Here is a 23,190-nt window from a genome sequence, read left to right on the forward strand (position 1 = left end):
ATGTCATTTTCTCATAACATTAAAGCCAAGAGTCCTCCCCACCCAAGGGCAATGCCAGTTTCCCAGAAGGCTCATTTCTCAGAGCCAAGGCTCCAAAGATGCCAATGCAACCCATGCTGATACTTAAGTCTCATGTTTTTCTCAATTTTATGCTTAATTTGCTCCTTTTGGTTTTATGTATTTTGACACAGCTAAGGGTATGTGGGGATTTCCCCATAGTCCTTTAAATGCTATAAAACTTTAATACAGGCAGATAAAAACAATAATAAGCCATGCCTCCAAGCCCTCACATTTAGTTCTTTATTTGAGTTAGGCACTAACCAGTTTTAGACACTTAGATTTTCAAGTACTTGCACTGCTTTAAATGCCCTTGTGCCTTTCCTCGCCCCACCTAAATGAAAATTACATTCTATCCATAACCTGGGTAGAATCTTTACAATTCTTAAATTATCATCATAATGGCCTATATATCGTGCATGAGCCAATGCAATTTAATCTGGTTCAGAATAAAGCCAAGATGGATGCCCAATTCCCAATCCTAGGCATGCAACCCTGAAATGCCTTTTGGAAAAAATGAAATAGTGCTCCTGGAAGTCTGTTGAGTTAGTCTGTTTTCAGCATAATTGCCTTCTCTCAGCTTCCTAATACCCTTAAAACCTCTGAGAGTCTTTAATGTACAAAGTTCAGCAAAAATACCTTCAAAGCAGATTAGTTCTAATTATGTTTAATATTTGTTTGCTGCCTTATTGAATAAACTACATTTGCTTTAAAAAAAAGAAATTCACTTAACTGCATGTCAGTCACCCAAATTTTAAGCGTACAAATGAAATGGAAAACATTTATTACACAAATTTAATTACAATTCTAAGAAATAAACATGCAAATTAGATAGGGTTCAATTTGCAGATGCTAGTCCTCATCCTTGATCTTGTTCCTTTTCTCCCTGATTTTCAGTCTGTGCCTCCTCTTGATTCCTAGGGAGCCAGGCAGCAAGAGGTTTGGTTTTTCACAGTCGGAGGATCTCTGTTTTAAAGAAGTGTTATATTTAGCACATCTGGCATAGTAGCAGTAAACAAACATTACAGTCTTTGTAACACTTTTGTGCAGGTGCCTTCCCCCCCCCCATTTTATTAGGTCTATGCCTTCCAAGCCTCTTTGTTCATTACGCCTGAAATGACCCATCTCGACTATGGAGGGGTCCCTAGACAGAAGTTATGAATTAATGTTTCAAAACACAAACTCCAGTTGAGTCCAATATAGGGGGAAATTACTATTTGCAAAATAATGTGATTCTGGGGCTTAAATTAAATTCTTTTGACCAAGGACAGCCTCCTTTATTACTTTTTTATTTCCTGGAGGCTTTCCCTTGAGGCTCCCCACCCAGAAGGAGTTACCAATTCAAGTTGCAGTCTGACCAAGGTTGCTTTTTTATACATATACAGCTCCAGAGGGGCGGGGGCGGGTGGCGAGGGGAGAATAACTGCTTGGTCCTGCAAAGACATCTGTTTCTCATCTCCGTTTGCTGTGGCAAAGGAGAAGAAAGTCTTTTGCAAAGGGTGGGAAAGGCACAGATTTCTTTCTTTCTTTCTCTTTTAAATCACACGCACGCACAACAAAAAAGTAAACCAAATAAAAAAAGAGAAGACATCTCAGAAGGTTTCAGAGTGAATACATTATTCGGCTGGAGCCGAGCCCCCAGGGCTGGGGCGGGAGCCCGGGAGCGCGTGGGGTCTGGGCTGCGGGCTGGAGCTGGGCCCGCGTGTCCCCGGGCACCGGGAGGGGAGGGGAGTGGAGGGGAGGAGAGAAGGAGGGAGGGCGGGAAGGAGGGAAGAAGGCAGGGGGCGGGCTGGGGTGAGGGGAAGGCGCCCCGTGTGCTGCCTGAAGAGCGGCGGCGGCGGCGGCGGCGGCGGCGGCGGGAGCAGAGGGAGGGAGGGAAGGAGAGCGGGCGCGCTTGTCATGTTCCTTTTCTCACCCTGGGGGCATCCTGCAGAACCTCTCCTCGGAAATCCACGGGGAAATGGCAAACAGGATTGACGGGTTTCACACGCTCCTCGCTAGACAGAGCCGCTCATTACCATAACCGTCTGCAGCGACGGCGGCGCAGCACCCCAGTCGCGGCGGCGGGACCTGCCGGGACCCTCGCCCGCCGCGCTCCAGCGGCCACCGCCGACCGGGCCGCTGGGCCGGGACCCGCGCGAGTGTGTACCGGCGGCCGGGCTGGCGCCGAGCCCGGAGAGGGCCAGGAGCAGCTCGAGAGCCGCGGCCGCCGCCTTCCGGCTGACCCCGCGGTAAGAGCCGGGCTGGGCGCGGGCGGCGGGGACGGAGAGGCCGGGCCGGGTGGAGCGCGACAGCCGGTCCCCTCGGGCGTCTTCTGGGGCTGACTGGCTCCCGCGCGCCCTTCCGGCCCCGGGGCTGCTCCGGGGTTACCGAGTGGACGCGCACCGGCCGAAGCGGGACCCGGGGCGGCTGGGGCGCCGGGGCGCTGCTGGGCGCGGAGGCGGCGCGGGCTTTTTTCCCGGCGCTGGCGAGCGCCGCGGAGCCTTTACCCGGGCGGGAACCACCGCCGCCTCTAGGGCTGCTCGCGCTGCAGCCCGCGCGCACCGAGGCGAGTCTAGGGGCGGGTGGGGACCACAGCTCTAGTGAGACCCCAGGGTCCTCGGTGGCCGCCTGTTCCCTTGTCCTGGGGGACGGGGGTCAGTAGGAGGGATGCCACCAGGTCTGGACGCCGCGGCGCTTGGCAGGTGGGGAGGGAGGGATGGTGGATGTCAGGAGCGCGCGTTTGCAAGAAAAAGGAATAGCTGCAGGAGCTGACACCTTCTGTCCCCCCCGCCACCTCCGCCCCCGCACTCTCCTCCCAGGCAGCCGAGCCGCGCTGCGGGCGGCGGCGGCTCCTCTGTCCTCAGCTCACCTCCCCGGCGGGCTCGGCTGCTGCCCGCCTGGTCCACGCCTCCGCCTCTCTCCTCCCTGCCTCCCCTCCCGCCTCCACTGCCCTAGCAACTTTCCGGAGTGCCCGGCCGGGACCGCAGAGGCGGGGGGAGAGGCGGCTCCGCGGCCGAGGGTGGCGCGGACACGGCGGGCGCCTGCGGGAGGCACGGGCAGAGTCCTGGCCGCCCGGCTCCAACGGATGCGCAGGGCGATCCCGCAGGCGCGGGCTCCGAGTGGGTTTGGCCGGCGAAGGGGGGAGGGCCGGGCAGGCATCTGCTGCGGGCTGGAGCGCGGGCCGGGGCCAGCCTCTCTAGAGCCCTGCCAACCGCCGTGAGTCATTTCCTTGGAATCCTACCTTTGGTGTTTATTGCCCTTAGAAGGAAACTTGGTTTAAAAAAAAAAAAAAGAAGAAGAAGAAAAGGAAGAATAATCATAGCTCTTATTCTTCAGGAGAGGCGCACGGCTCCAGCACCGTGGAAAGACAACTTGCCTTTGTTCCCAGACACTTGGGATGTTGTTTACTTTCTCCTTCGGTCAGCGGCCTGCAGGGCTCTGCCCGCTTCCCCGGAGAGGGGCTTGGGCTGCGGCACCGACACGCGAGGGTGTGTCAGTGTGGGAACTCGGACGTGGTATCTGCTGCCCGCCTGCAGGGGGTGGGTCTCTAGACCTCGGACCCCAGTCTTAGGCCTGGGATGGGGAGACCTGGCTCCCGGGCTCGGGCACCCGGGCACCCCCTCGTCTCCCTCCTGCTCAGCAGCCGCATTCCAGCCCCAGAACCCGACCTAAAGATTTTGGCCTTTCAGAGCTGCAGCTGAGGAAATGTATTTCCCAGGGCAGACAGGTGTACTGCTGGGACTCGTAGAAAAGTAGTATCTCTCTATTTAGAAGGGTTGAAGGATTTCACTCCACCCACCCAGCCCCTTCCACCCCCACCACTACCACGAGCTGGACAAGCTGTTGAGGTCTTGTTAGGAACAGTGTCAGGTCAAGGACTTGATTACACCTGGGCAGGACAGCTAAGACCGGCAGTGTCAAAGGTGTATCGAAAATACCAGCCCTTTACTTTCTTGCATTTCAGTATTGGAATCAGACCTCTAACTTCTATAATGCTCTTAATAAAATGTTTTCTAATGATGGATGAAGGGGAGGGGTTGGCAAAGAGTGACCAGGATCGCCTGTTGGATGGAAGGCATCACTGAATCTGCAGCTACCCTGTTATGTGTGCTACTTCTATTAGCATCATCATGGCTCCAAGGAAAGAAGAAGCCCAACTCATCTGGAAAAACCAAGTTGTATAGAAATGCCTGGTAACTTTACTGTGAACATTTGCTGGAAAAACTTGACACTTTAGCCCTTGGCCTTCTGGGAATGCTTGAGGTGTCATTCTGCTACATTCCCTTGGCTGACGAAACAGACATGCAGGAGCCTGAGGATAAAAGGTTAGGACCTTTCTAGTTTTTATTTTTTTTAAACACTTGTGTAGACAAAACACACTTTAACACCGTTCTTTTGAATTCACTCACCAATGATGTTAAAAAAAAAACAAAATTTACTCTATATGTACATCTTTGTGAGTCTAGTATTAACAGCACACAAATTTGTGAATTTCAACTTCTGAACTCAGTAGCAGAATTATAATGTAAATCTCATTGTACTGAGAAAAAATGACAGTTTGGATCTGTACATATAATACAAATAAAAAGAATCATGGCTTCGTGCCCCATACTCCAGTATTTCATGAACGTTAAACTTGCCTTCTTAATTTCCTAACATCCCAGTGTAAGTTCTGGATAGACTAGGAAGATTCAATTGCAAAATCTCCTCCCTGCTCCCAAATAATCCCAACTCATTTATTTTTTTATTCGGACTTACATAAATCACTCTTGGAACTCACCTCTCCAGTTTAGGATTTTGTGTGTAAAAGTTTCCCATTCAAGAAAAGAAAAACTTACTGAAACTAGATATCATAAAAGGAAAGAAACAGCCAAGATACAAACTATTATGCCATGTTTCAAGTTCAAATGCATGAGTAGAATTTCATGCGGGAAACAATACTAACAAATAGAAACGCTGAAATCCTTAACAACCAAAAAGCTACAAGGATAAGTCATTAAAATATAAACAAACTCTTACTAACATAAAATAGCACAGGACCCATATAATGTCCTTTTAAACAAAGGTAATTGCTGCTAGGGGCCTGCAAATGCTTCTCTGTCTTATGCAATATGGATTTGTCAACGTGCTTTGGTTTATATGTAATAAAATTTCCACGTAGGCGAAAAGCTTGGATCTTATTCCCAGAATCTAGCACAAAGTGAGTGTAAATTTCAAACGAGAAAATACTGTGGCAGTCAATGAGACAGGGGCTACCGACTCTGAGAAAAAGCTATATAATTCATGTGCTCCTGGCAATAGCACTTCCTGATACAGTTGTCTCTTAGATAAGTTAAGAAATTGGACCATTTCATAAGAGTCTTCCAGGAAATAAATACTTGGTTTGGATGTCGAGTTTGAGGGGTGATAGTTTGTGAAATCAGTGTGGTCTAAATTTCTTGATTGATGACTCAAAGAACAGAATAAATGGCATGTCCGACCATTTCTTTTTAGAGAATTAATTGAACCTTTTTTATTCTCTTGAAATAAGGTTTTCTAATAAGTCCTTGCTGCTGCCTCTTTGGAGGGCATTTTAAAAGAAAGGGGGTAGGTAATTTAGCAGCCCAAATCAGCTGGGTCCTAATTCCAGCCACTGACCTGGACACCTCCCCTGTATGTCAGAAGGCCTGACTTACTTCTTCAGTGAGGTTGGGACAGAATTTCAGGTCTCAGAGAGGAGTCTGGGTGATGGAGTCATTGCTGCCAAGAGCTGCTCTGTTAGCCAGAAGGCCATTGTTACTTAATGAAGCCCTTCCCCTTGTGCCTTTCCTCCTTTTACCTGGAAGTGGACCCTTGTTATAACATGTAGGTAATAATAGTCTCCCACGAGACAATAGTACATTCACTCTTTCCCCCAAACATTACAAGCTGTATAATTTGGAGAAGAAAGCAAGAACTAGACCCTTAGCGTCTATTTGAAAGACAATCAATCTTCAAGAAAGCAGGCCTGTCATCACTCTTTGTGACAGTTCTTTAAACGGCAAAGTGAGATAGTGGAGGTTTGGGTCTCGTAAAGGAATTGGTGGATAATAAGGCACTGAGGCCGCTCTGCAGTCACCACTGATCTATGGCCCCGAGGTCTTCTGGCTTTAGATACTCTTCTCCTTTGCACTCACTCTGGACACCACCTTGAGCCCTACTTAGGACCAGGTGAAGACACTGAGCCCCCAGGGAAAGGCCCCCACCACCCAAGGTGCTGAGGAGCCCAGGGCGCATCCCAAGAGTAGAGAGCCTCCCAGTTTCCCCGCAGACCCTAGGGAAGGGCGTGAACTGGACAGAAGCGCAGTGGTGTTTTGCCTCTTGGAAAGTTTCTGCCTTGCCTCTGGGCTTTGCGGTGTAGAGTTGTCCGCTGCCTCTGGCCCTGAAGCCCTGGCTCCTGTTTAATATTCCTCCTGCTCCGTTGATGTTGTGCTTGGCTCCTGTGGGACTGCAACTCATGGCTGGAAACTGGAGCCAATTTTCTGTCTTCATCTCTCAGTGTTTTGACTGGAGGCAGATCCAGTTCAGGCCAATCAGGGCTGGTGGAAACAACTACCAAGTGTGTCTCTGTCTGCTTCGCTTTGGGAGAAGAAAGTGGAGAGAGCCCCAGAATGCTGTAGAGGAACTGGCCCTGCAGAAACAGAGGAAGAGGGGGCAGCGGGCAGCGGAACAGACTGAACCTGAGAGCATCAGTAGGGATTCCGGGGAAGATTTCTGTCTCCTCCTTCCTTTTCTTTTGATTGATTAGCGGATTTCATCAAAGGAGACTCTCAGGGGATTGACTAGAAAATTGATTTTGCCTTATTAATAGAAAGACAGCGGCAAGGGTTTTGGCCTTGCCTCTTAGCGGTACATTTTCTGCGGGAAGGTCAGGAGGAAAATGTGTTTAGGAGGCAAAGCAGCTGTCTGGAAGAGGGCTGAGGGGAATCTGAGAACAATAAGAAATGGGGTTTTTAAAGATCCGCCCATGAAATGCAGATTGCTCAGCACAGAGGCTGCGCTAATAGCAGCAAGAGAGTTTGCTGAGGTTTTCTTCGAAAAAATAATAAAATGTTTCAGGGCAAAGGGGAGGACTGAGACGTAAAAGTTTCCCAAAGCAAACGAAGAAGGAGCCAAGGCCATCCCCTGGCTTGCTCTTGATTAGGGCTGTTTTCTTTTTTTTTCAGATCTGAGGCTGTCAGAGATGACTCTGGTTCTGTCCATGAATAGATTCTGCGAGCCCATTGTCTCGGAAGGAGCTGCTGAAATTGCCGGGTACCAGACACTATGGGAGGCTGACAGCTACGGAGGCCCAAGCCCCCCAGGGCCAGCACAGGCTCCTCTGCAGGGAGACCGGGGAGCTGGTCCCCCACTGGCAGGTACTGCCCTTGACCTTCCCCTGCTGCCCTCTGCGGCCAGACTGATGGGCAACGGTGGTGTCTGGGGTGCCCTTCTGAGCTGAGAGAGCTCGTGCTCCAGGGACGTCCCAGGCTGCCTGCGTACCGCTCATAAGTGAGCCCAAGGCTCCAGGGAAAGGACCAGGAGTGATGTTAATTGCATTCAAACCTGAGTTTCCATGTGCTGCTGCTTCGGGGAAAAGTCAGGCATCTGTATTTTTAAGAGAACCAAACCAGATCTTGAAACTTCAGTTTGAGTTTCAGTTTTCTACCTTCTGGAACTGTATGGTTCTCTGAGAGCTACACAAGCCCTGGTGGGCTTGACAATGAAATCTTTATCCCATGAGACATAAAGGGATCTGCACTTTGGGCCAGCAGCTATGTGGCTCTTCTTTTTATTAAGCGTGCAATTGGCTTTGGTATTATAGGAAAAAAAAAAATTTTAAGCCCAGAAAAAAATATGCTCTCCCTGATTCTTTATTCTTATACTTTAAGGTGAGTTCCTTTGGATTTTTGTGTAGTAGTAGTGATTGGAAAAAAACCAAAAACCTAAAATGTAAAATGAGTACTTGTTGAAGTCAGATTTGCTAAAAAGGATTAAAAGCTTGCTCTTTAAAAATTAGACCCTATTTTTATTCATGGTTGATATGTTACATTTTTGAGAGCAAAAAGGACTTTTGTTACCTTTAAGTTTAAATTTAAAAATTTTAAATTTTATATTTTAAAAGAAGGAATATTATGACTCCAGTGTGCTGATAATAATTTGCTTACTTACTGAGAGCCAGTAATATTTAAATGTTATTTGGTTATTAGTGCTTACAGTTAAAGATATATACATTTGAACAGTGGTGTTATATTACCATGGGTTTAATTAAATAATTGGAATAAATACTAATATGATTTCAGAGTTATTACACTACTCCCCTTTATGAATGTTGCTGTTTGCCTGTGATAGAGTTAAGATTCTGAGTATTTAGTAAGTGCTGAAATATGTCATTTTCGTCTATAATTGTCTAGAAATCCTTGCCTAGCCTGGGTCACAGGATTCCGTATGATAGCAACTATTAAGACTAATGTTTATTTTTAATCACCACATGTACAGACAAATACGTAGCCAAGTTATCTTCTAAAAGGCAAGGCAAGGAAAGTATTTTGTTTGGAGAACCTCTGGCAAACCGCATGTCATTTGTCGTATCTGATTTATTACCACAGGATCACATTACAGGGGAATTTCAAATCCTATAACAACATCCAAGATCACATACTTTAAGAGGAAGTATGTGGAAGAAGAGGATTTTCACCCACCACTCAGCAGCTGTAGCCATAAAGTATGTTTTTTTTAATAGTCATTATTTTTATTAAGAGTTTAAGATACCTAGTAACAGTTGCTTGATCCATTTTGAGAAATTAAATTGTTCCACCCAAGCAATGAAAATGAGCCACTTCTCAGCAGAGCCATATTAATCGTTGTCACTTTTTTGGGTCCTGTGTTATTTTTCACAAGTATTTGAAGAAAGAGCCAGCAAGAGCTCCTCTGCCCAGAAATAACAAAATTATATAATCTGAAGAATGTCTTTTTTACTAATGATTTCATTTTCTCAAGTTGCATTAAGGGTCATGGTGACTGGTGCTTTCACGTGTGCAGAAATGCACCTGTTCTTTCCTGACCTGTTCCCCGTATCTGAGCTCCAGCTACCATGGCCAATGCCACACGTATGTGCCTACATGGGGGTGGTCACCCAGGGCTTTTCCTCACCTCTCAGCGGGGGACTCACCATCCTTTGAACGTGTGCATGAAAGTAAGAAACGTCCTTCATGGTGCATTCATTACACATGTTTCATTTGTTAAAATATATAATTCATTCCCAGGAAAAGACCAAAGCTAACTTTTCTGCATGTATAAGAAGAAAATAACAGGATTGGGAAAGTGCACAGAAGTACGAAACTGGCTATCTAAGCTTTTGAAATACCAGTTCCTTTTCCTTATGGCTACCTTCCTTCAAAAACAATCTGCTGGTTTAATCGAGGAGAGGATAACCCAGACCAGAGTTTTTTGAAACTCAGAGAAGAATTTTAATTTTTGAATCATCTTCCTCACTTGTTACTCCCTCTCCCCCACTCCCACCCTTTAGATGTTGCTTTGACTCTGCTCATAAAAAGTCATCAGCATGCACTGGCAGGTGCTGGGCTTTCCCCTGCATTTGTAGTTCCTCCGTTAGGTCAGCTTGGGCTGGCTTAATTCACAGCTCCTCAGGTTGGCTTTTTTTTTTTTTATGACCTGGAAGAGCTAGTCCCCGGGACACAAGCATTTTAAGTCCTTTTTGATTTCTGTGTTGTGGCTTATAGCAGTTTTCCAAATTGCCACTGGGTTTGTAGCAATGATCACACAGTGATGGTATCACACAGCTCAGGAGTGAGTCGTCTGATTCCCTCTCTGCATCTTTCCTCCTGCCCAACACCAGAAAAAGCCTACTTTGGCCCTTCAACCAACAGTTCCTTTTAGGGTTTGAGCCTCATTCATTATTTTTGTGCCTCTATCAAGCAAAGATAATTGCAAGAATGAAACCCAGAAAAACAGCCAGAGAGAGCCATGAGATCTGACAGCCAGATCTCATGCCCCTTGACGGCTGGGCCAGGGTCTGAAGTATACTTATGATGACCTGCATGTTGGCATACTCTAAAAAGCATTTATTGACATATAATATATATGTGTCACATAAAGACCCAAGTGTCATAAGAGTCCAGCTTGATGAATTTCACAAAGTGTGAAATAGTCGTATAACTAACATCCAGATAAGGAAACAACATAACCAGCAACCCAGAACATTTCCTGTGTCCCCTTTCAGTCACTACCTCTCTGCCCTCCAAAGAACCCCCTCTCCTGACTTCTAACAGCATAGATTAGTTTTGTGCATTTCGGCATCCCCCTCACCGAGCCATTAAAGAGCAGACATCCTGACCTGTCCCTGCCGAGTTCTGCATTGTGGCTGGATTCCCCAGTGCTCGACATCACCAGTGAGTCTGCTGGGAAGGGGAGACATTAGCAGCCCCTGGGACAGCATCTCTAAATGAACCTGGGGAAACAAGATCCCAGACTCCCAGACTCAGAAACTGCCAAAAGAGAAATGTGCTGTGATGATATTTTAATATAGACCATTTCCTAAGCTTTCTCTTCCTTTTTTGATTTTTAGACCATCTCAATCTTTGAGGAACGAGCCCACATCCTTTATATGTCCTTAGAAAAGCTAAAGTTTATCGATGATCCTGAAGTGTACCTCCGAAGATCTGTCCTTATAAACAATTTGATGAAAAGGATCCATGGAGAAATTATCATGCAGAATAACTGGTGCTTTCCTGCCTGCTCTTTCAATGGCACCTCTGCCCAGGAGTGGTTTATGGCTCAAGACTGTCCTTACCGGAAACGACCTCGGATGGCCAAAGAGGAGTGTGAAAAGTTTCATGCCTGCTGCTTGTACCAAGAATGTGGTGGTCACTACCTAAATTTACCCCTTTCTGTCAATGCTAATGTCGGAAATGCCTCCACCACTGCCTCTTCCTCCTCCTCATCTTCCTCTTCCTCTCCCCCTCTGCCTTTACCGAGCTGTTCCCACCAGGTGGATTTTGATGTAGGCAGTGCACCTATTTACAAGGGGGATGGCCAGATACCTGCCAATGAAATCTTTGTTACTAACGTGAGGTCACTTGGTGTCCAGGAAAAGGCCAGATTAAACGAGAAAGCAAATGATGATACCAACAGGGATGGTGGCTCCCTAAGCCATGAACCTGTGGGAAATGACCTTGCTTTTGAGTGCAAAGGCCAATTTTATGATTATTTTGAGACTGGATATAATGAAAAGAGCAATGTAAGTGAGTCGTGGAAAAAGTCCTTAAGGAAAAAGGAGCCTTCACCAAGTAACAAACTGTGCTGCAGCAAAGGAAGTAAGATATGAGCCGTCTTCTCCCCGAACCTTTGACGCACGCACAGCATGATCAGTTAGCTCTCATAAATTGTATTTTGAATGGATTTTAGAGTTTTGTACAACTGATACAATTATGCCATGAACATGCCATGTCATTTTCATGCCTGGAGAGCAGATTGCATAAAACAACTGTATAGTAGGCATCGGCGAGCTACTTATAAGTGTGGTGACGTTACCGAGAACACAGTTGACGCTTAAAAGTTTATCTTAGTTTTCTTACAGAAAAGATCAGTAGATTAGAATGGGGGACAATGTGCCCTTGTGATATTTCCGTGACCTCCAGGAGCCTGTCACTAGCGAAGAACCTTCCACCTGTTTGCCACCTAATTAGGTAGTTATTTGGTAAGCAAATCAATATAACCAGCAAAGGATGTCTGCTGCTTCTCTGTGATACAGTATTTTTTTTCTGACTAAAAGACTGAAGACAGGGAGCTAGGTGAAATGGCTTCCTGGTGCTGTTAAGTGTTTGGATTCAACAGTCTTGTGTGACAGATGAAAACAGGAATAGGACGTAACGAAGCACACCTGTCTAGGGGCAGCAATCAACAATATGAGTAGAGGCTAATCCCTGCTTGCCTGTGATGGGTGATGAGGCTTTTAGAGATATATCATACAGGGCGATCTGTGGTGCCTTACTTTATCTTAATTTTTGCCAATGTGAAAATTAAGGATAAATCAGAGTACAGCAGGGATTTAACAAACAGGAAAAAAAAAACACAGGGTGGATCAATATTGTTTGGAAACCGTTAATGTCGAACTATTGCGTTCAACTTTTGATTCAACATCTCTATTCTTCCTTTGTTTTTGATGCCCAATTGCTTTCGGATTTGGCATTTTTAGAAAGGGATGGAGGAAACAATAGACAGAGCTGTTAGAAACCAGCACTGGCTGCTCGAGCTTTTCTATGGCAACGGTCTGTTGCTGGGGTTTGGGTTTTCTGGGTTTTGGGTTGTTTTGTTTCGTTTTCTTGTCCAATGAAGTTCATGAACCAGTGGCATGCATCATACTTTAATCTGTTTTGCATCATTTCACTCGTTTAGATTATAAAAGCATGTGGTTTTTTATATATGACTTTTGCTGTTGATTACGAAGCACAATGTTGATAAATGATGTGGTGACCAATAAGGTTTTATCTTAAAGAATGTAAAGATTTTAGTTTGGGGAAAGTTATTTTGGAGAAATGGGACTCAGTCGGCAAAAGCTCCTATGTATTTGGTCAACATTTTTCTCAATCATTTCTTTCCTTTGTGCATTGGCAAGGATGTTCAGAGTACCCCTCTGACCATCCTTCCTTCCACACCAGCCAACTCCGCCTGCTAAACTGTATTCCCATTTCCAAGGTTACTGGCTGACTTAGGCCTCCTTAACACACTACTTCACAGGAACCAAATGCCAAACGGAGGAAATAAGTAGGTCCTCCCAGTTTCTCCAAGATAAAGCTTTTTTATTATTGCTATTAATATTAAATATAGGTCTCATTCATACAGTGTATGAGTAGGATCATCATTTGGACAATGTCCACAAGGACCAATTTTTAAAACCTGTTCTTGTGTTATGCCTGAATAGTCTAGTGATGTTTTGTCCTTTATTTTCAATATTTGATGAACATTTGATGTTGAAAACTTAGATGATAGATGCTTGTATATGATTGTGTTGTTGTAATAAAGTGAAGTTTTCTTGATATATATTTATTAAAATGATCAAAATTCATTCAGATTTTCTTATTTTAATGACTGTTGGCTATGTTTCTCTTTTCCATTGCTCTTTCTCCTTTAAAAAACTCAAAATGTCTAGAAACTGTCATGGGCAGTGGCCCCACAGGCGTTTTCAAAGTTAAAGTGTACTTTGAGAGGCCCATCTAACAGGTGTTTCAGAATGCTCCTAGTTTGTAGGTTTAGATTTCTGTTGATCAAGAGCACAGTAAATGATGTGGTTTGTGATCGATAAGGTTTTATCGTAAAGGATCTGAAGGTTTTCATTTTTATAAAGTTTCTGAAAAAAAATAGCATAACGTGAAGCCATAAATACTGAATCCTAGCTGATTCCTTCATGAAATGTCAAATTGTCAAAAGATGGCCCATATGTAAACGGTTAAAATAGCTACAGAGGTTATTGCCAGTAGTATTCCATGCAATTCTGTATTGTTGTGACTCTTAGAGGCTAATATTTCATTTGATAAAAGGGGCAAGCTAGTTGGAAGCTAGTTAATTTGCCAAAAGTAGCATTCTTATTGTGAGCGTAATATATCATGGAGATTTAAATATGCAAGAAAGGACTTATATTTTTGCTTTTTAATTTTCCACAGAACCCACTAGCGCTTCTTTGCAGGATGACGGGTGCCTTTGAATCCAGCAGCATTAAAATGTGTAATATTTAGTAATCAAGTTTTTGTTTCTAGGACATTTCCAGCATACTTTTTCTTTACTAAAAAATAATCCCTAAACACCCATCCAAGTAACAAAAATGTTTCTGGTGTTGGTGTGAAAGCGTTAGGGCCTCCTCTGTGCCTACCTTGTGATTTCTACTCAAGAGATGTTAAGTTAGATCTTCCAGAGTGGTCAAGGCTCCCCTTCATAGTTAAGTCTATGGATTGGGTTCTATAGTTATATCCTCAGAGATGGGAAAAGCTAAGACCGCCCTCCACAGCACACTGCTGTCTCTCCGGCTGGAAGTAACACCTTTTCTTATCGCTCTGCTTTCTTTGCTTTAAGGAAAAGCTCATATGGCCAAATCCAGACTTTTAAAAGTTGAATGAGGGGAAACCTTCACTTAAGAAAATGGCCCAGCTCCCCAAATGTGCCTTTAATTGCTACTTCCCTAGGCATCTAGGTGCATGTCTGTAACCAAATCATTAACCTCTGTTTCTGGTCCTTCCTCTCTTAAAGTGTGTGATTTGTAGAGGATAGCCTGGCAAAGGCCCTTTAAAAGGGCAAAGGTATCATTATATGCTTCCACTCTTAAAATCCTATTATTCTAGAGTTCACCTTGAAGGTGTCCTAGGCACAGGATTGTAGGGACAGGGACCTGGGAGGAAAACTTTAACGAAAAACTTAAACCTAGTGGCAGTGACTATCTGACAACAATCAATAATTAGGGTAAAGCATCTTCGGCCTGATCTTTTAAGACAATGGAAATGTTGAACATTTTGCCTGCTACTTTGTTAAATAGATGCTGAAGCCAGTGAATGTAAGGTATTTGCTTTTAGAGCTCATAGATTATAACTCCATCGAAGCATGGCTACCCACCCCTCCAAACGTGAATTTGCGCTACAGCTTCCCTTGAGTACTTCTTTTCTGTGTATCAAGAAGAGAGCCAAGAACAACTTGCAGAAGACATGGGCGTTAAGAGGTGCCAGCCTCACAATAAATATCAGACAGGGATATGAGGATTTGTTTGCAATGCAGCTAAGCTTTCATATCCCTCAAACAACGTATGAGCAGAAAACGTTTTTGAAAATAATTAGTTGTTCAAATCCACTTTTATGACGGTCCCTGAAATTTGTAGTCATTGTATTTGTAGTGAAATCACATTCCTGCCAGTTTTACTAGGCCTTATTCAAAAATAAGGATTCAACATGGCATCAATAATGGTGGTTTAAACTAGATACAGAAATGTCCTGTGAAGAGAAGAATGAAATCAATATTTAAATAATAAAAGAGACAATCTATGTTTTCTAGGATTTCATTTTAAGATTGTCGTGCTTTGATTCTGTGGTTTAAAATAAATGCATTAAGGATCTTTTAAGTTAACTGCACGATGCCTCCAGTGCTTTCTTAGTTATAGTATAGTGAATAAGCAAGGTAGATTCTCTTCACTTGGCTAAAACTTCTCCATTTTATGTGATGTGGCTACATGACCTGGAGTAACTCAGTTACTAGTTTAGAGATTATTTCCAGCCCTGTGTACTTGCCATATTTTAGCTGGGAGAACTCACTTAGGAAAAGCACTTGCAAAGATGTAAGTTATGAACACTTGAATCTCACATCCTGCCATAAAGTGCATCAGCAAGTGAGTTTAATAAAACATGCTGTTTAAAATAGTCTGTAATTTCCTGTTTCTGCATTTCCCTTCAGTATCCGTGACAGGCTGAAGAACGATGACTAAACGAAGGGAATTTACACAAGCTAGTCTGGTGGTGTTTGCAAACCATCACCATGAGCTTCATCTTCTCTGGTAAACAATTCTCTGGTGGGCTGTCTATTGCTGTATTTTTTTCCCTTGGTGTTGGTCCAATTTGTTAATTTTTAAAATGCAAACTACTTATTCACAGCCTGGAAACACCTGCTTTTGACCACAATGAAACTGATGGAATGTTTGGAGATGAATTAGTCGTTTCTCATGAAATTTCCCGTATTTCTCAACCCCAGTCAATGGAACTGTTCCTTTCATTTAACATTATAAAATCTTATAAAATGCCATATCTTGGGGGGAGAACACACCCAGAAAAGAACTGCAGAGACGTAAGTTGCGATCTTGCTTCCTGCTGAGATCCCAAGACAGTGGGTAAATAGCAGAACTTTGGGGAGGGGGGGATGGGTTTCAGCAGGAGTTGCCTCCAATCACGTCATTCCATGGGAGCAGCTGAGTCCAGGCATCAGGTGTGTGATCCTCCACCACCCCACCTGATTGGTCAGCTCACACATGAACCCAACCCGGATACTTCTAGACACGGTGCTTTTCTGCAGATGTCTCCTGAGGCAACTGCAATGAGCTAAGCTCAGATGTGACGTATCCCTTGTATTCTGTCAATTAAGAAGTGAGCAGATCTCTCTGAAACATCTGGCACAGTGCTCAGGCATCTATACCATCCTCAAACTCACACACCCCCTGTGTGCATAATAAGGAAAAGATGGAGAATGACAGCCTTCAAGGCAAGGGATTTCAGCAAAAGTTTGGGGAGTTGATCTCTGATGGAGTGGAGGGGAAGAAGTCTGGGAAATCCAGCACTCCACGTGCACTGAGGAGTGTGTTCACTTTCTTTACGGAGAAGTCTAAAGATTAAAAAGGAAAGAAGGCAATTTTTTGGTCAAACCTCTTTATGAAGACAAGAAAAACCATTTCAGGTACTAAAGGATTTCCTTGATTTTTTTTAGGAAGAGAGAAATGGCTTGTCTGTCCTTTCTGGGAGCTGGGAGGGGTTCTCGTTGTTCTTCAAGTCCTTAGATGCTGTGCTTTTCAATAAACCAACCAAACTGTCTTTGTGACTAAGTATAGGCATTAGGTCATATCTCCTATTCAGTTCAGGCACAATGGTTGCGGGTTTCTCGTGAAACTGGAATACAGCAGAGGGTTAAGAGTGCGGGACTTGGAGTCAAACTGCCTGGATGCAAATTCCAGCTCTGCCAGTGTAGATGTGCAAACTTGGCCTTGGCCAGCAAGCCACTTCACTTCCTAGCACCTCAGTTTCCTTGTCTGTAAAATGGGGTGGCATGCCATACCCACCTTGTCAGTTTGTCATGATTAAAGACTTTAATATTGGGGAAGTGGCTTGATCTTGCCTGGGCACACATTATGGGTGTGAAATAGCAGTGAGCCTCCATGACTTCTCCACTAATGTCCCTGGACCCCCTGAAAGCTGGAGCTGACAGTACCAGATCCTCTTTGGGGAAATTATTCGGCCTCCTGGGTTTTGTACAGCAAGTTTGAAATTAAATAGGGGGATGGTGTCAAACCTGGGGACCCAGGACCCTTAGACAACTATGAAAGTAGTCATTGGTTTTCCTGAGATATGTTTAATATTTCAAAAGCTTATTGGAAATCATAAAATTTCCTGAAAGCAGTTGTGCAGGAAATTGTCAGATTTCTTTACCCTTGGCTGGAATTAAATCAGCTCTGGGTTAACACAGCACAAACTGAGAAGAAACTCTGGGAAAATGAAGGCATTTTTCCCAATAAATAAATTTATTTTGAGGATAGTATCTTTCAGAACATTGGCTACCTGAAAGGCGTAAGAGGTGTCCTTTACAAATGAAAAGATTAAAAACCACTGACCTCTGATTCACCCCTAGGATTTGCCAAAGTTCAAGTTTATCCAATTACTATATTGAATGATTCTCTTAGACCTAGTTTTTCCTCAGAAAAAAATACAATATGGAGTAAATAAATACAGACCAAGCATTATTCCTTATGTCCCTATATCTGATAATGGAGGCCAAAACAGAATTTTCTGTATAATTATAACTTTGAGGACATGGCCTCAAAGTAGTTATAAAATAACTTCGATACAGTTTCCACTTACAAGATCTAAGTTTAGAAACAGCTCAACTAGGGAGTGGTTGCCCCTACTTCAAGACCTCATTTCTTTCTATGTTGCCTTTAAACTCAGAGCCCAATTGATGTCTTCAAAGTAGGATTTCATTTTTAAAATTACATTTCTGTCTCTCTCGATGTTCCAAGAGTATATATTGTTCCATAAGCTGAGGTACATCACCTGTAGTGATGCTTGCTGATTGCTAGGACTGAAATGAAGACAAAACTGAACCATATAGTTTGAGAGTGAGAGATTGGTGCCAGAGTGAGAGAAAATGCAGTGTTGCACCGTGATGGTTCCAGAACTTCTCTGGGACAGGTTCTCCTCCTACCCAGCTGAGCTCTAGGATCTCATAAGTGACACCAGTAGTTGCCATTAGAGCTAGCAGAACAGCTGAGATGGGCATGGGGTGGGGGGGACACCTCAACCTGCCCAGGGAGATCCAGGCTGGCCATCTCCAGACTCTTGTTCTCCCCTTACTTGGAAACTCAGCAGCTGGAGGAGATTTTTTTTTTTTAATAAATTTATTTATTTGGCTGTATTGGGTCTTCCTTGCTGCGCGCGTGATTTCTCTAGCTGCGGAGAGCGGGGGCTACTCCTCGTTGCGGTGTGCTGTCTTCTCATTGTGGTGGCTTCTCTTTGTTGTGGAGCACCAGCTCTAGGCGCGTGGGCTTCCGTAGGTGTGGCATGCAGGCTCAGTAGTTGTGGTTCGTGGGCTCTAGAGCGCAGGCTCTGTAGTTGTGGCACAGGGCCTTAGTTGCTCCGCGGCATGTGGGATCTTCCCAGACCAGGGCTCCGAACCCGTGGTCCCTGAATTGGCAGGCGGATTCTTAACCACTGTGCCACCAGGGAAGTCCAGGCGGATTGTTAACCACTGCGCACCAGGGAAGTCCCTTGGAGTAGATTTTTTATTTTCCAGTGGGTAGTATTCCAACCAGTAAGCATGCTCAGTTGGAATTCTTAACCAGTCTAGCCTTAACCTAGCTGGTTTTAGCCAAGACGACTTAATGTGCAAGGGACATGAGGCATTGGCGGGTGTGTGTGGGGGGGGGATATCTCTGGAAAAGGTATTAGTCTGCACGGAAAGGACCCATAAAGAAATCCTGGGGCCATCTGTCTATCTGGGTGTTGCAATGGATGAATGAATAGATAAATGTTAGGAAGAACCCTGGGGTGGAGTTTGCAAGAATTGATTGATTTCCAATCCTTATGCTCATTATAGAGCAGACACGGTTTAACTCATTCTAAAAATTTCTAACTTTTTACCTATAGTCTATTGCACTGGTTTCTGATCAAATGACTTCTGTTTCTTAACCATAGAAATATAACCAAGTGTGTTGAGAGCTCTAGATTAGGAGTTAGGAGGCAGGTTCTTGCCTGGCTGTACCACTCACTAGCTGTCTAACCATCAACAAGCCCTTAATTTCTCTGAGTCTTAATTTCCCATCTGTTAAATGATGAGGCTCCACTCAAAGGGCCTTGGTCTCTTCTGGCCCTGACATTTGTGATTCAAACAACCGAAAATCTTTCTGAAGATTTTCACTTGAATTTTCTACACGTGTCACTCCTTCCTTTACTTCCCCAGTATGCCTTTATTATTTTCCCCCCAGTGAAACCGAGATGCTGCTTCTGGATGTTTCTTAAAGAATAAATCTCTGAGTTTTCGTCCAGATGATTGTATTCTGCATATGGCTGCTAACCAATTGGCTGAAATACATTCCTCCGGATAGGCCACGCTCCCCCGCGGTGTCTCAGTACAGTTACCCTCCCCCTCCCCGGAGAGGGCTCCCCCCATCCATTAGCCCATTAGCTCCACACATTCGGAGCCAGCCGGGCGCAGCGCCGCTCCTCCTGACACAAGATTGTCCTCCCCTTCAAGCAGCCAGCCTGCCTGTCCTACGCAGGCAGGAGATCCGAGAACCCTCTTCTCTCTCATGTTTATGAGTAACGAAATAGCGGACTTTCCCCCTTCTTTTTGTGAAGACAGTCCTTGAAGCTGTGACTGTAACTTTTTTTTTTCATATGAGCCAAGATTATGGTCCCGTAACCCAATTAGTGTCATTTGGTGGTGGTCCAAGTGCTTCCCCTGCACGAGTTTTAATTTGGGGACCCCCGGAGGCTGCACTCCACATCTGTATCTGGCCTGTCCTTCCTCTCCCCTTATTTGCTCGAGGTTTATGGGAGGATTAGCTGTGTGGTCTGGGAGGCGGCTGCTTCTCTTTCATCCGCACTGCTCTCGAGCCGCCGAGGAGCCTTTTACTTTTCATCAAGCCCTGGCACCTGGAAGACAGGCAGCCGGGGTGACTGGAATGAATCAGTGGATGCCCTGCAGGCCCCGAGGGGCGAGGCCCTGCTAGCGTGGGGGAGGGGAGGACGGGGGGAAGCTGCGTTCGAGGGGAGCAGCTCACCATCCCGCCAGGCTGGGCCAAGCTGGGATCCAGAGCGCAGGTCGCAGAGCAACCCCACACCCCGCCCCCACTCCCTGGCTGGCGAGGACTGGCGAGGGCTCGGGGCGCTCATTGTGCAGGCAGCTGGCACCAGCTGGGAAGGGGAATTAGCATAACAAAGAGCCGGAGCGAGCGCCGCGCGGCCCGGCTGGGGCTCTGCGGAGAGCCCCGGGCTCGGAGAAGCCGCGCTGTCATCAGCAGCGCAGCCCGGGCCGCGGGGCCGGAGACCCTCGGAGCTGCAGGGCGGGACCCCATTGCAGACGACCGCGCCAGCGCGAGGCCGGTCAGCGTCCCGGCCGCCGAGCTCGCCGGGAGAAATCAGTGCGTGTGGGTGTGAGTGCCCGTGACAACGTGAGTGGGCGTGTGTGTGTGTGTGCGCGCGCGCGCGCGCCTGTGTCGGGATGCTGTGGGTCCCTCTGACTGTGCGTGAGTGTGTGCATGGGCGTGCATGTGACTGTGGGCATGTGAAGAGGCCACCTGCAGACTGGAGGGGACCCACTAGCTCCCTTCGCTCCCTCCCAACCTAGGCCTCTTTATTTATTCCTTCCCTGGAGAGGAAGGGAATCACCGGTTCTTAACTCTGGCGGCCCCGTGGAACCCCCTGGGGAGCTTTTACAAAGCCCCCGGCCCCCAACTCGCGAATAACAGGCCCCTGCGGGGGTCTCCAGCGCGATGTCTCCTAATCCGCCCTCGCGGATTCCGACCCGCCCCTGGGGTGAGAACAGGTGAGGACTGGCTGACCCGCCCGCCAGCCAGCGACCGAGGAAGCAAGGACCTCCGAGCCCTGCGTTTAGGGCCTCGAATCTTTGTCTTCGCCTTCACTGGCTGAGGTCAAGTGCACGTTCCTCCCGCACTAGCGCTTGGGTCTCAAGCTTCCGACTGGGCAACTTCATCTCAGTGTTTGCATATAATCCTTAGAGCTGCCCGTGAGAAGAAAACTGTAGGGAAACTAAGGCTCCGTTAAGTGTCACAAAAGGTCACAAAGCAGTAATTCGGCCGACCGAATTGGAGCCCAGGGCTGTGGGACTCGAAGCCCACGTTCTTTCCACTGTGACATTAAACAACAACAAAAACAAACACCGCTGTTTAATGCGCAGCAGACCTCAAGCTGACCAGGTCCCTGCAAGGACCCATGGCCCGAGAAGGCAGACACAGGCCAGACGACGTCCCTAGAAAATGCCCAGGGCCTCTCCTCAAGCCCCGATTTCTGCGCCACCTTCGACCTGATCGCCCCTTCCCCGCTCTGCCCGGCTCTCGGTACAGCCCCCCGCAGACTCCGGCCCCCAGCCCCCTCCCTACGGGAAGGGAAAATGACGGCACAAGGCATTGGCCGCCATCCGGGAGCTGTCGGCAACTGCGCAGCCAGGGGCGGAGGGGCGGGGGCTGGAGGGAGACAGCGCTGCAGCCGGGGACCGGGGGACCAGGGAGCTACACCTCCGCGCCTCGGGCCCAGCGCCTGGGTCTCGCCTCGCTGCACCGCGCCCGCTTCTTCCTTGCGGGCGCCGGGCGCCTTTGAGGCTCCTCACGCGTTCCGTGACAGGAGTCCCTGGCCTCGGCTGCCTGCACAGCCCTCCCGGAGAGGGAGGGGAGGCGAACTGAACGAGCTGCGGGGCTCTGCCAGTCCCAAGCTTCCGCACTACCCGGAGGTGTGCATTTCCACAAGCGCAGCCTGTTTTCGGGCGCCTTAGCATCGCCAAGATCTAGAGCCGAAAAGGCCTCCCTCTCAGGCCACCGGGGCCCACTCAGGCTTCTCACCGTCTGAGAGACCAAGGCCCCTGGGAGATGAAGTAAATCTCCAAGTTTCGCCGCCCTCTGTCTGCCTGCCCAGCTTTGCTCAGCTGCACAGACTCTTCGATAGGCAAACCCCGGTGCTTACTTACCAGGGCCATAGTCTATAGTAAGAACCCCAGTGCCGAGGAAAGGAGCGGCACTAGGAATGCAGGCAGCAGCTGCTCTTGGAGGTGTCCTGGAGAGGAAGAGGGTTGAAACCCTGGGCCTCTAGCCTGAGTGCCACCCCATCTGAGTTAAGGAGTGCGGCAGGCGAACTGATGGTCTAAAGGGGATGGTGGTGGCTGCTGTTATTAAGAGTTCAGAATTCTCCTACGTTCTAACAACTGCGTTCATTCTCAATACATGGTTTCTTAATAATCATTTTAATTAGAAAAAAGCTGTCTTATTAAAGCTAATTAAAGGCAATTTGGGAGCCTTATTTTCATACAATCATAAAATTAGAGAAACAAGAGGCTGGAGAAATGGGGAATGTCTCAGCGGGGGCAGGGAGGAGCTGGGAAGGGAGATGCTAGCTCCAAGCCAGGCCTGCAGGACAGGAGTGTCGGGTGGATGCACAGAAGACCCCAGATTTGGGTGGCCTCATATTGTGCTGGGGGACAGCTGTGGGGAGGGATCCTCTGTCCACATTTCTCCAACTGGAGCCTCAGAGTCCCCTGACCGTCTCCCTCTGTCCCATAATGGGCCAGTTTTCTCCCTCTAATTATCTTTAAATTGGAAATGAACTACCATTACAGCCCTGATTTACCCCAGACCTCACCTCTTCTCAAAAGCTCCCCATCTGTCTCCAGGCATTCCTTCCTTCCCCATCCATTCTATGGCTGATTGTCCAAAATCACCAGGCTAGCAGTTTCCTTCACCTCTCAGGCCTCTCAGTGCCCTGCAGACTTCAGCCCAGTCTGTTTGCCCAACCCCACCTCCTGCTCTCTGCAGGGAAGCGTCTGCTCCAGCCACTGTTGTCTTCTCAGTATCCTCTCCTGCTGATCCGCTCCTTCCCGTCGCCCAGCCCTCACCCCTGCTTCACCCTTAGCCTCGGATAACCTTGCCCTGTCCTCACTTATGCAAAGAGTAACTTTCCCTCAAGGCCAATTCAAGGTCATCTTTTTTAAATTTTATATTATTTTATTTTTTATACAACAGGTCCTGATTAGTCATCAACTTTATACACATCAGTGTATACATGTCAATCCCAATCACCCAGTTCAGCACACCACCATCCCCCCCCAACTGCTTTCCCCCTTTGGTGTCCATACGTTTGTTCCCTACATCTGTGTCTCAATTTCTGCCCCACA

General features: G+C 46.8%; 2 protein-coding genes across 3 annotated transcripts; one reads left to right on the top strand and one right to left on the bottom strand.

Moving 5' to 3' along the window:
- Positions 1 to 955: 955 nt before the first annotated feature.
- Positions 956 to 3,344, bottom strand: LOC114899374 (formin-like protein 5). The gene is made up of 2 exons (XM_029230041.1): positions 2,909 to 3,344; positions 956 to 1,023 (listed from the first exon to the last, which is right to left on the bottom strand). The coding sequence occupies exons 1-2, from the start codon at positions 3,262 to 3,264 to the stop codon at positions 975 to 977; spliced, it is 405 nt and encodes a 134-aa protein (XP_029085874.1). The 5' UTR covers positions 3,265 to 3,344; the 3' UTR covers positions 956 to 974.
- SERTAD4 (SERTA domain containing 4) lies at positions 2,125 to 12,119 on the top strand. Of its 2 annotated transcripts, none has more exons than XM_029230040.1 (4): positions 2,125 to 2,288; positions 7,224 to 7,415; positions 8,646 to 8,761; positions 10,625 to 12,119. In XM_029230040.1, the coding sequence occupies exons 2-4, from the start codon at positions 7,241 to 7,243 to the stop codon at positions 11,381 to 11,383; spliced, it is 1,050 nt and encodes a 349-aa protein (XP_029085873.1). In that variant the 5' UTR covers positions 2,125 to 2,288; positions 7,224 to 7,240; the 3' UTR covers positions 11,384 to 12,119. The 2 variants fall into 2 exon arrangements, with proteins under 2 accessions (XP_029085873.1, XP_029085872.1); XM_029230039.1 differs by lacking the exon at positions 2,125 to 2,288 and adding an exon at positions 6,482 to 6,737 and having other exon boundaries at positions 10,625 to 11,404.
- The last annotated feature ends 11,071 nt before the right edge of the window (positions 12,120 to 23,190 follow it).

The sequence above is a fragment of the Monodon monoceros genome, unplaced genomic scaffold (assembly GCF_005190385.1).
Source record: "Monodon monoceros isolate NGI ecotype Baffin Bay Population unplaced genomic scaffold, NGI_Narwhal_1 Super_Scaffold_18, whole genome shotgun sequence".
NCBI classification, from domain to species: Eukaryota; Metazoa; Chordata; class Mammalia; order Artiodactyla; family Monodontidae; genus Monodon; species Monodon monoceros.

Bases quoted from the DNA above. Each gene is read 5' to 3' on its own strand.
- LOC114899374 (XM_029230041.1), bottom strand. From the start codon at position 3,264: ATGACTCACGGCGGTTGGCAGGGCTCTAGAGAGGCTGGCCCCGGCCCG. The intron at 1,024-2,908 runs GTGAGCTGAGGA...TCTTTAAAACAG, and splicing joins CAGCCGAGCCCGCCGGGGAG to AGATCCTCCGACTGTGAAAA.
- SERTAD4 (XM_029230039.1), top strand. From the start codon at position 6,482: ATGTTGTGCTTGGCTCCTGTGGGACTGCAACTCATGGCTGGAAACTGG. The intron at 6,738-7,223 runs CTGAGAGCATCA...TTTTTTTTTCAG, and splicing joins GGCAGCGGAACAGACTGAAC to ATCTGAGGCTGTCAGAGATG. The intron at 7,416-8,645 runs GTACTGCCCTTG...TTATTACCACAG, and splicing joins AGCTGGTCCCCCACTGGCAG to GATCACATTACAGGGGAATT.